The sequence below is a fragment of the Anomalospiza imberbis genome, chromosome 19 (genome assembly GCF_031753505.1).
Source record: "Anomalospiza imberbis isolate Cuckoo-Finch-1a 21T00152 chromosome 19, ASM3175350v1, whole genome shotgun sequence".
Taxonomy (NCBI): domain Eukaryota; kingdom Metazoa; phylum Chordata; class Aves; order Passeriformes; family Viduidae; genus Anomalospiza; species Anomalospiza imberbis.
The window spans coordinates 945005-957141 of NC_089699.1; the positions used below are offsets into that span (position 1 = coordinate 945005).

The 12137-nt window shown below is 56.1% G+C and overlaps 2 protein-coding genes across 4 annotated transcripts in view; one reads left to right on the forward strand and one right to left on the reverse strand.

Moving 5' to 3' along the window:
* AATK (apoptosis associated tyrosine kinase) overlaps positions 1–12137 on the reverse strand; it is a 175954-nt gene that overhangs the window by 84399 nt on the left and 79418 nt on the right. The window lies entirely within an intron of this gene.
* The window catches only part of RPTOR (regulatory associated protein of MTOR complex 1), a 99179-nt gene that overhangs the window by 84060 nt on the left and 2982 nt on the right, over positions 1–12137 (forward strand). For all 3 annotated transcript variants that reach the window (XM_068209880.1, XM_068209881.1, XM_068209882.1), the window contains 6 exons: positions 150–197; positions 5336–5442; positions 8229–8356; positions 8443–8529; positions 10032–10148; positions 10956–11085. In XM_068209880.1, the coding sequence (XP_068065981.1) occupies positions 150–197; positions 5336–5442; positions 8229–8356; positions 8443–8529; positions 10032–10148; positions 10956–11085 (617 nt within the window). The remainder of the gene's footprint in view (positions 1–149; positions 198–5335; positions 5443–8228; positions 8357–8442; positions 8530–10031; positions 10149–10955; positions 11086–12137) is intronic.

The window sequence follows — 12137 nt, forward strand, 5'->3', positions numbered from 1 at the left end:
TGACTGAGGGAGGCATGTGCTGCTCTGGGTGCTGCTGCTTCTTCCACATTCCTCCATTTGAGCTGCCGTTTCCAGTCCCTGCTTTAGGCTGGGTTTTGCTCTGGCTGGCTGACCCCGAGCAGCACGCCCTGATCCCTGTCTCCCCACAGGTCTGGCCCGGAGGGTGTCCATCTATCTGGACAGAAGCAAGCAGGGAGGTGAGTGCTGCTCCTGTTCCCGTGCTCAGGGGGGTGGGCAGGAGCTCCTCGGGGTGGTTGGTTGGGGTTTTGGTTTGGTTTGAGGGATCTCTGGGTCCCTGTGGCTCCTGGGAAGCTTTGCCTCCAGCTCTGCCATGCCCTGCCCCGTGTCTGTGCCCGGCGCAGCTGTGAGGAGTGCAGGGAGGGATCTGTGCTCCCTGGGCAGGCACAGGCCCTGCTGGGGTAAGGGAATCTTCCTGTCAGCCTCTCTGAGCTCCCTCAGCCACAGGAGGTGGGGGGGATTTGGGAGTCTCTCTTTTCCAGGGGCATTTCAAAGCATCCCTGGGCAGAAGGGTTTGAGAGCGAGGTTCCAAATGGAGCCAGCATAAAGCTGCTGTGGGTTTGGCTGGGGTTTATCTGTAACACACCTGGCCTGTAGAGATCCTGTGGAAAGGAGATGCTGGGGGGTCTTTCCCAGTAGCCTCAGAATTGTGAACCCTTGGCAGAGATAAGCCAGAGAGGAAAGAGGGGAAATGTAGGTTGGATCCAGGTGAGGAATTCTTCCCTGTGAGGGTGGGCAGGCCCTGGCACAGGGAGCCCAGAGCAGCTGTGGCTGCCCCTGGATCCCTGGAAATGCCCAAGGCCAGGCTGGACAGAGCTGGGAGCAGCCTGGGACAGTGGGGGTGTCCCTGCCACGGCAGGGGTGGCACTGGATGGGCTGTGCCCAACCCAAATCCTTCTGGGATTCCGGGACTCTAATAAATGTCACAAATTCCACTCTGCTGCCTGGAGGGGAGGTGAAGAAGTCCCCAGACTTCTCCCACAGAATCTGCAGGGTCTGTGAGGCTCTGGATCCTGACTCCTTTCCCACGGGGGCGGGGAGCAGATGGTCGATGTGTCAGGGCATCCCGGGGCCCATCCGGGCTGCTCGCGGTGGAGGTGTCACCTCAGGATGTTCATCAATTATTGATATTTGCTGACTGATCAGAGCTGGCTCTGTCTGTACTGATTAATCACCCAGGCTCCTGGCAGGGGCTGATTCAGAGCTCGTTAGTGGAGTTCAGCAGATCCCTGTGGCTGAGGGAGCTGGGGCAGGAGCGAGCAGAGCTGATGTGTGGCTGCTGCTGCTGCCTGGCTGTGGAATCCCCCAGCCAAGACTAAAATTAGCAGGGCTTGGCTGCAGGGAATCCCTGGGCAGGAGCAGGTTCAGGGAATCCCGGAGCCGGTCGATGCCGCTGCTGCCGGGCCCGGGCAGCCCCTGCTCAGGGCAGGGCCGGGCCATGAAAGCCTTCTCCAGCTGCCTCTGCTCTCCTGGTGACAAAGGCAGCACCAGCATTCCCCCTTCCCTCTGGAGAGCTGTAAAAAATGTATGGAACTGGTGCTCTCCTGGCAGCAAAGTACATCAGCAGTGCTTGGATACTGCCCCAGCCCTGGGAGTGTCCCAGGCCAGGCTGGATGGGGCTGGGAGCAGGGGGACAGCTCCAGCCTGCACCAGGAGCTGCTCAAGGAGCTGCACCAGCCTCAGGCTCATCCTGGAGAGCAAGGGCAGAGGGAAGGCCAGGAAGGCTTCCCACACCTCCCAGGAGCCCACTTCAGCAGTGAGGGCTGACACAGCTCTGGTCAGAAAAAAAAAAATCAAAATCACTGGAGAAATGGCAGCTCCAGGGGTTTGTGTTCTTTTAATTGAATTCCCAGCATCCCAGCTCCTGCTGTCCCTCGCTGCAGAGTCCTTGGCAGGAGGAGGGTGACACTTTTTGAGAGAATGTTGTAGAAATTAATGATGAGTGAGGTCATCCAACCCTCCCACTGCTTCCTGGAAATTAAAGCAGGGATGTGCTTCACTGCTCAACCAGGAGGGCCCATGATTAAAAAATGATCGGTCAGAGTCCAGCATGCTTTTGTGTTGTGTTCCATGGAGGTATTCCTGATTCCATTGAAATGCCAAGGACAGCCTGGCCACCTTCCGTGACGTTCCAAGGCAGTGCAGATGTTGGGAATACAGCTGCTTTCACCACGCCAGTACTGGAATTTATCCATGCAATTGTCCCATCCAGGCAAATATCTCTGGCTCAGGGGCAATCCTGAGGGAACAGCCATGGGAAGTTCTACCTTCAGGAGCAGCTGCTGGTGTGGATAAACTCAGCCATACAGACCTGCCAGTGCTGGCTTTAAAAGGCTCAAAAACAACAACAAAAAATACCCCGTACCAAAAAACAGCCCCTCCACCACAGCCATTTAAAAATCCCTTTCCCTGAGCTGTGGAAGATTTGCTGCTCATTATCTAAGAACATAATATCCCTTAGGGGAAAATTGTGCTCTTAGCTCCTGATGCATTGCAGCAGTGCAGGGCTGGTTCCTGCAGCTCGTGGATTCTGGGAGCCCCAGCATTCCAGCACTGCCCTGTGCCAGGGGCTGTGCCAGCTCTGTCCCTGTGTGCTCCTCTCAGGAGGTGTGACAGGGCAGGCAGAGCCAGCTCCGGGGCTGTGCAGGTGCTCAGAGCAGCACCTGGGGGCAGGAGGGGCTGAGTGAGGAGTAGCTCAGGTGCTCAGAGCAGCACCTGGGAGCAGGAGGGGCTGGGGAGCAGCTCAGGTGCCAAAGCCCTGTGGGTGGGCTGCAAGGCTCAGTTGTAACATCCTGGCGTAGGACCTCTGTTAATTAAAAAGGAAATGATCATTAGTATTCAATCCCACGTTCTCTCCTCATCCCAAAATGCTCTGAGTTGAGCATGGAAACATAAGCCAATCCTGGATCATCTCTGCCATGCTTGTACATAGAAATAGTTCAGCTATTTCTGTCTCATTCCATACTGTGAGTGCCAGCTCTGGATGGAACATTTCACAGTCAGAGGAAGCTTTCCTTCCCCTCACACACTTCCAAGTGACTGACATTTCTGTATGAGGGCTTTTCTGCTCTTCAGACAGGTTGGAATTCTGGTTCAGCATTCCCAGTTGCATCCCCTTTTTGGCCAGGGCACAAGTGGGGTGCAGCAGGAGCAGGGCTCAGCACAGGCACCTTTGCAGACAGGACCCACCACCTCCAGGCAGATCCTTGCTTTGGGATGATCCAAATCCTGCTCTTGCCTCTTCCAGGGAGCAGCAGTTATCCCTGAGTTGAATTATTTAAGTTTTAATAAGAAAGGCAGGAACTGCAAGGTCTTGAGCCACACCATAGCCAGCATCATCCCTGGAAGAGTCCAGGGTCAGGTTGGACAGGTTGGAGCTACCTGGGGTAGTGGGAGGTGTCCCTGCCATGGCAGGGGTGGAATGAGGTGGTTGTTAAGGTCCTTTCCAGCCCAAACCATTCCAGCATTCCGTGATCATCTCCCTCTTTTTTTCCAGCCTGGTTTGGGAGTGAACCCTTGTCCTTTCCATCTGCTTGTCTCTCATGGCAACCTTTGTGTAATCCCTCTGGAGCCTCTTCCCTCAGTGAGACTTTCCCTGCCCATCTGGGTGTCCTTGCTGAATATCATCAGTGGCAAACTCCTGACAGGCACACCAAGAGAGGCACCAAAAATGCCAACTCTGCCCCAAGCTCACCTTCCCTGTGCCCTCCACAGAACAGCCCCTGGAACCACAGCTGGACAGGTCTTGGTGCTGGTCAGAAAGAAAACTTTTCTTCAAGCTGGGCAATGTTGCTGGGAAACTGTGAGCTTTGGAGCTGCCTGGGAGCTCTTTGCCTGCTGAACTCTGTGGGGGATGGAAATGGCCAGATCCATCTCAGCTGCCAGGTTTATCCTGTCGCACGGGCCCTAAAGAGATGACAAATGCAAACACTTCAGTGCTGTTTATCATCTCCATCACTGCTGCTTGTTTGCCTGCCTCTCCAGCCCTGTGAGCTGCCAGTCTGAAGGAACAATCCATTTGACTAAGGATAAGGATCCAGGCTCCCAGGTCAGCCCAGAGTCCCCAGTTTCCTGCAGTGAGGGGAGGGACTGCCAGTAAACATCAGTGACCGCCTCCATGGATGGGGCAGGACCAGGAATCGGCTCGGATGTGATGCTCAGGAAGGGGAGAGGGGCAGAATGTTTTCTCTGAAGCTGTGCAAAACAAGGTCATTGCATGATGCCGGGGGAGAACTCGGTGTTCATAGGATGTGTCTGCTGCTTCCTTTGTGCTCTGTAACCGTGGATGTTCTGGTACAAGGTACTTGTGGCCCTTTGGTGATAAAAGAGCACGTTGGGGCAGGCTTAGATTTCCTGCTGGGGATGATTCCTGGCAGCAAATCCAGACAAATGCACGTTTTTACCTTGTGGACAAGCACGTTGTGGAGTGGAGACAGGGGGATGGTGCTGAAGGCACTGAGAGTGCTCGGGGCAGCAGCTGCAGTCCTGATGCATTGCAGAGGGTTCTGACTCCAGTTCTGTGTGGTTATGAAACACTGCTCAGCACCAGAGACTCGGTCTGGCATGGAGGAGAGCGTGGACAACTGCTCTGGGGCAGGGATGCTGCTCTGGGGCAGGAATTCTGCTGCTGTCCCTGCCCTCCTGGAAATAGACACCAAGGCTGGAGTTCTTCTCTGGTTCCCTCCTGTGGTGCCCCCGGGGTTTTTGACCTTGTGCTGAACTTCCCCTGGAGATCGGTCTGTGCCCTCAGGGGTGAGGAGCAGAAGCTCTTGTGAGGGTGTTTGAGCTGCTGTCACTGCAGGGTGTTCCCCTCCTCACCAGTCATGCAGCAAACTGGTTTGTGCTCCCACCAGCTGTTAAATTCATTCTACTGCAGCCCTGACTTGGCTGTTCCTTGGCCAGGAACATCTCCCATATCCTTCTGACAAAAGGAGGAATCAGTCCAGGAGCTCTCAGGTCTTGCTGCGTGAGGTGGCACCAGCTGGGTCTCTTCAGTCAGCATTTAATGTTCTCAGGACGTGCTGGGCACTGCTCTGCCCCTGGCAGTTCCTGGAAGTTGTGCTCCCCTCCCACAGGGACCCGCCGTGCTGGCTTCTCTCAGCTCTCGCACCAGGGGGCAAAGCAGTGTTTGGACTCAGATCCACGAGCAGCTGATTCAGTCCCACCTGGCGGCTGTGCGGGGTGGCTGTGTGTGTAATTTCACATTTCCTCTGGCTCTGACAGTGTCTGAACACGAGGTCGGGAGAGCTGATGCTCCAGGGAGTGCAGCTCTGCCCGGGCTGGCACTGATTGGCACCCCTGCCCTGTTGTGTCTCAGGAGCAGGGATGGTGGTGGACTGGGAACAAGAAACCGGGCTCCTGATGACCTCGGGAGACGTGAGGATAATCCGGATCTGGGACACGGATCGGGAAATGAAAGTACAGGTAACACCTGCCTGCTTGTCCCAGTACCTTTCCCTCCCAGAGCCCATCCCATGGGCCCAGTGCCCTAAAATACCTGGGACTGCTCTGTGAGGGGCTGCCAGCTCCTGCAGCTCCTGCTTCCCTGCCCCAGGGTCACGTTCCCAGGTCCATAAAACCACACAGATACTCTGGGAGTATGTAAGGGCTCTGCTGCAAGCTGCTGTGCTGTTCTGGCTGGGCAGCAATGTTTGGGGGAGCTGAGGCTGTGGAATCCAAAGGCAGGCTCTGGGATGCAGAGGAGGACCCCGGGATGCAGGGGCAGGCTCTGGGATGTGATAGCAGGCTCTGGGATGCTGAGGCAGGCTCTGGGATGTAGAGGAGGACCCTGGGATGCAGAGGCAGGCTCTGGGATGTAGAGGAGGACCCTGGGATGCAGAGGCAGGCTCTGGGATGCAGAGGAGGGCACTGGGATGTGCAGGCAGGCTCTGGGATGCAGGGGCAGGCTCTGGGATGTGCAGGCAGGCTCTGGGATGCAGAGGCAGGCACTGGGATGTGATGGCAGGCTCTGGGATGTGCAGGCAGGCTCTGGGATGCAGGGGCAGGCCCTGGGATGTGATAGCAGGCTCTGGGATGCAGGGGCAGGCTCTGGGATATGCAGGCAGGCTCTGGGATGTGCAGGCAGGCTCTGGGATGTGCAGGCAGGCTCTGGGATGCAGGGGCAGGCTCTGGGATGTGCAGGCAGGCTCTGGGATGTGCAGGCAGGCTCTGGGATGTGATAGCAGGCTCTGGGATGTGATAGCAGGCTCTGGGATGTGCAGGCAGGCTCTGGGATGTGATAGCAGGCTCTGGGATGCAGGGGCAGGCTCTGGGATGCAGGGGCAGGCTCTGGGATGCAGGGGCAGGCTCTGGGATGCAGAGGCAGGCACTGGGATGTGATAGCAGGCTCTGGGATGTGCAGGCAGGCTCTGGGATGTGATAGCGGGCTCTGGGATGTGCAGGCAGGCTCTGGGATGTGCAGGCAAGCTCTGGGATGTGCAGGCAGGCTCTGGGATGTGCAGGCAGGCTCTGGGATGCAGGGGCAGGCTCTGGGATGTGCAGGCAGGCTCTGGGATGTGCAGGCAGGCTCTGGGATGCAGTTGGATTTCACATTAACAGGTACCTGGAGCAGTGTAAAGCCCTGTGAAAGCACACACCCCGCCCTGTGCCGTGGGAGGGGGAAAGGCCCTGCCAGAGCCCATGTCAGCCACAATCACGTGGGAGTTCCTCAGAAATTCCAAGGAGAAGCAGGTGGTCGGTGAGAAGGGAGGCACCATGCTGGAATAAAAAGGAAGCGGAGTTTTCAAAGCTTCTCGAAATTAATTACCCTTGGATGAACATTAATTGCGACACTTTGACCCTGCGATGCAGGATAATTAAGCCTCTGTTCATCTTAATTACTTTCGCATATTATTATTTCTCTGCAAATTAGGGAGCGGCAAAATTCAGGAGGCGAAAATCTTTTAAATGATGATGATTAATGATTGCACCGAAAGTATCTAAAAACATGTTGTTTCTTTTTTTAATTGCAAAGACTGGGTGTTGAAATTCAAGTGATTGGAACTTCCTGACTCAGTAACTCGGAAAGTGAGAATCAGCACAAAGAGCAGCAATAATCGAGGCAGATGAAGGTGCCTCCCTCTTTGAACTACACAAACCCACACCTCTGGGCTGGAGCTGGAGGAACAAGTGCCTCATTTGCACTTCTGCTGAGTGTTGCTGCTTCAAAGGAGGAGCTGGGGGTGGGCAGAGGCTGCAGCAGCCCCAGGCCTGGTGCCTCTCCCTGCTCAGCCCAGGCTGGAGCAGCCAGGGCCGAACCTGCACCGAGGCAAAAGCAGGACTGAGGTGTGGAAAGAGCTCCTGCAGCTCCTGCGCAGGGCCTGGAGCAGCCGGGCTGTGGAAGGTGTGCCCACGGCAGGGCTGGAGTGAGGAGGGCTTTAAGGTCCCTCCCAACCCAGACCATTCCATCGCTGTCATTCCGGCTTTCGCAGCGCTGCTCAGCTTTTTTGGCTGGTTTTAACAAAGTGGTTTTCCTCCCAGCAGGCACGGGCATTATCCTGAGCAATTCTTTTGCCTCCAGAAGTAAAAGGGGGAAGTGGCAGTGTGGGTGCCCGGAGTGTTCCCAGCACAGCTGTCCCTGCAGCTCCAGCTGCCTTTCGCGTGTCCCTTTCCCAGCACACATCTCTAATGAGATGCTCTGGGTGTCCCTGTCACGCGTGTCACAGCAGGGACAGGAGGAGGTGCAGCACTGCCTGGCTTGCTCCGGGGCTGTGCCAGGGGCCAAAGTGTCCCTGGTGGGGATCAGAGGCATGGGAGCTGCCTCCCCCTGCTCCGTGTGGGGATGGGCAGGACCTTGGTTCAGGGCCCTGAGTGAAGTGCTCTGGAGCCAGGCTGTGGTGTGTCACAGCTACAGCTGGTCTGTAAGCTGAACAGATAAAATTGGCCATGACAGACCCCAGCTCCCAGCCTAGTTCATTAAAAAATGGAAGCAAACGAGTCCCCAGGTAAGACAACGATAGGTTAGGCTGGAAGTCAAAGAAGAAGCCCCAGCCAGTCCCATTCATGCCGACATCCAGCAGCCAGTGAGCTAAGCAGTGTTAGGAACCCGACCAGTCAAGTGTTCCAGCAGGAGAACTTTGAACCCCCTGTAAAAGGGGGGTCCACCAATAAACACTGGCTGTTGTCACCTAATCTCAGCGTGCCCAGCCGTGTGCCTGTCTGCAGAGCTGTGACCAACACGGCCCTGCTCTGTGTGTGTGTGTGTCTCACAGGACATTCCCACGGGAGCTGACAGCTGTGTCACCAGCCTGTCCTGCGACTCCCACCGCTCGCTGATCGTGGCGGGGCTGGGCGACGGCTCCATCCGCGTCTTCGACAGGAGGATGGCCCTCAGTGAATGGTAACTCCCGTCCTGCCCGGGCCGGGGCCCTTCCTCTCCTCTCTCCTCTCTCCTCTCCTCTCTCACCCGTGTCCCTCTGTCCCCAGCCGCGTCATGACCTACCGGGAGCACACGGCCTGGGTGGTGAAGGCCTACCTGCAGAAGCACCCCGAGGGCAACATCATGAGCGTCAGGTACAGGGGTTGCTCTCCTGGGGCTGCTTGCCACACTCACAGTTTGATTTTTCCCTCCAAATCCTGGCCCTGGTGCTCCAGCAAAACTCTGGAGTTTGACATTTGCTTCAGTAATTAACTCCTGCTCCAAATTCAGTGGAGAGGAGGCAAAAGGGATGTGGAGCTCTCCTTGGAAGGCTCCAGTGTGGTTTGGGGCTGAACAAGGTGCTGGAATCACCAGGTGTGTGAGGGGAGCAGGAGCTGGCTGTAGAGTATCTTGTGGTGAGGGGTTTTCACTGCCATCTCCATGGGGATGTCTGGGAGAGAGCAGGAGGAGGAAGGTGGATGGTGCATCTGGCAGGCACGTTCCTGGGCAATTCCCTAAATCCATCCCTGCTGCCTGGTAAATACTGCAGCCAGAGCAGCAGGTACTGATTTGGCCATTAAGGAGCAGCAGAACAAAATTTATTGTCACAAAGCCACCGTTTGCACACAAAGAGCCTCTTTCTCTTGATTAGAAAATGGAAACAAAACATAATTTTCTGGGATTCAGAACATTCCTGAAGCGGGGGACGGGCCAGCAAAAATGTATTAAGATTTTCAAACAGGGGATTATGTGATGCAGCTGCCAGATTTGTCGAGCTCCCATATTGGAGTTTTTAATCTTCCTCTCCATAAGCTCCTCCAGCAGCTCCAGGGGTCAGGTCCCTGTGCCCAGGGCTGAGGGCTGGTAGTCCCCTCTCCTCAGAGCTCTTCCAGCCTGGGAGCTGCTCCTGGGGCTGCAGAGCTCTGAGGGAATTTTGGGCTTCAAAAGGTCTGGGTTCTTCCCAGAGGAGCTCAGACTGTGGAGCTGAGGAGCTCCCTTCCAGCTCCTCCCAGTTCCCTCTGCTTCAGCTGGCAGCAAAATCCAAGGAAAACAAATGACAGGACACTGGGAGATGCTGGTGTCCAGACCCCTGGGGTAAAGGATGGCACCAGCACATCCCCTCTGCTTGCAGGTTTCCAAGGCAATTTCCTGCTGTGCAAAGCAGCAGGAATTTGGGGCTGGGTGTATTGGGTGTGCCAGGACAGGGAGGGCACGCTCAGCAATGGGCTGGGAGTGAGAGAGGCTGTGTGGGATCAGCAGTGAGTGGTCAGCAGTGTGGGATCAGCAATTTGGGATCAGCACTGTGGGATCAGAAATTTGGGATCAGCACTGTGGGATCAGAAATTTGGGATCAGCAGTGAGGGATCAGCACTGTCGGATCAGAAATTTGGGATCAGCACTGTTGGATCAGAAATTTGGGATCAGCAGTGTGCGATCAGAAATTTGGGATCAGCAGTGAGGGATCAGCACTGTGGGATCACTCCCGGCTGTTCCCTCAGCACAGAACTGCTGTGGGTGGGATGAAATCATGGTGCTGGTGGGAGCTCAGCCGTGTGTTCCCTGTCCCAATGCCCATGGAGGGGCTGGCTCCTGGGCTCCTGCAGCTGCATTTCCTGGGCTCCGGGGCGGGGCTGAGCCCGTGGCTCTGTGTTGGCAGTGTCAACGGTGACGTGCGGTTCTTCGACCCCCGCATGCCCGAGTCCATGAAGGTGCTGCAGATCGTCAAGGGGCTCACGGCCCTCGACATCCACCCCCAGGCCAACCTCTTTGCATGGTGAGTCCTGCTGCGCTCCCTGAAGCACAGGGAGCTCTGGAGAGAGCCCGGAGGAGGCACCAGGGTGAGCAGAGGGAGGGAGCAGGGCCTGGAGTGCCGGGATGAGGGGGAATGGCTTCCCACTGCCAGAGGGCAGGGTTACATTGGATACTGAGGGGAAATTCTTCCTGGGAGGGTGGGGAGGCCCTGGCACAGGTGCCCAGAGCAGCTGTGGCTGCCCCTGGATCCCTGGAAGTGTCCCAGGCCGGGTTGGATGGAGCTTGGAGCAGCCTGGGACAGTGGAAGGTGTCCCTGCCATGGCAGGGGGTGGAACAAGGTGGGCTTTAGGGTCTCTCTCAACCCCAGCCGTTCCATGGTCCCTGGAGGGGATGTTTTGTCTCCATAGACATCATTCATGGGGTGGTGTTGGCTCTACTGTTTTTAACCCCACCCCATCAGTGCAGCTTCTTTCTTGTGTTTGCTGCTCAGGAGCTTTTTCCCTTTTTAATCCATCAGTGAGCCCTGGACACTGGGTCCCTTTGCAGTGTCTGTGTTTCTGGGCTTTGTGTGGGGACCAGGAGCTGCTCCACAGCCACATGGCCTGAAGCCTATTTGGGGTGCACTGGGTGTGTTTGGGCATCAGCTCTCCGTGTTTCCCTGTCCCAGGTGACCACAGCTCCCTGTGGTTCTGGCCACCAGTTAACGCTCTCCTGTTGAGGTTCGTGGCTGCACTCTGGCCTGGCACACAGCTCAGCCAGGGGCTGTAGCAGCAATTTTGTCCCCTCCCAGCATTCCCAGTGACTCCATGTTCTGCCCCGTCCCTTCCAGTGGCTCCATGAACCAGTTCACTGCCATCTACAACGGGAACGGGGAGCTGATCAACAACATCAAGTACTACGACGGCTTCATGGGACAGCGAGTGGGAGCCATCAGCTGCCTGGCCTTCCATCCTCACTGGGTCTGTATCCCTGCTGGCACTTGGGGCTGGCACAGAGACCCCCCCAGTGTGAAGGGGAGCTCTCCCAGCCCGGTGCTCTGAGCTGCCTCCCAGCCCAGCTCCACAGGGTTCTGTCTCCTGAGCCCTTCCAGCTGAGCTGCAGCTCCCATCCCAGCCCTGCCTCCCAGCACAGGAGCTGTCCTTGGTGCCAGGAGCAGTGCAGGCTCCCACTCCCAAATTCCTGGGCTTGTTCCCTCCCAGCTGTGGCTCGCTGGAGCTGCTCTCACGTGAGGCTGGTGCTGTGCAGGCAAAAAGTGCACCTCAGGAAAACGGGAGAGCTGCAAAAATTAAAGGCACGAGCTGATACAGGCTGGAATGAGGCAGAGCAAAAGGAGATTTTGGAGTTCTGTCACAGCTGGAATGAGGCAGGACAAAAGGAGATTTTGGAGTCTGTCACAGCTGGAATGAGGCAGGACAAAAGGAGATTTTGGAGCTCTGTCACAGCTGGAATGAGGCAGGACAAAAGGAGATTTTGGAGTTCTGTCACAGCTGGAATGAGGCAGAGCAAAAGGAGATTTTGGAGTCTGTCACAGCTGGAATGAGGCAGGACAAAAGGAGATTTTGGAGTCTGTCACAGCTGAGGGGCTCTGCAGTGGTTACACAGGGAGCCTGGTTGCTGCTCAGGGAGGAGGGAGGTCCCATCTCTGGGTAGTGGACTTTGCTCACCCGGGGAGGAGAATAAATGGAGGAGCTGGAAAACTTGAGAAAACAATGAATGGATGGGAAAACAGGAGGGAGTTACAGGAGTTATTTAAGAAACCTGCAGATCAGCTCACAGGTATTTAATATGTAATGGGAAGAGCAGTTTGCTCTTTAAACAAGCAAAGCAAAGCCCTGTCCACGGGGCCAGGTCCCCTCACTGCAGGAAATGCTCATTTTCAGCCCAGGCATGGCTCCTAACGAGCAGATTCACAGTCATTTAGAGAAATTATGTTGGCAGTTGGCAACTAATAGTGCCCATAATTTTTCCCTGTGGCTGAAATGGGCCTATAACTCCTGCAGAGCTGTGGAGC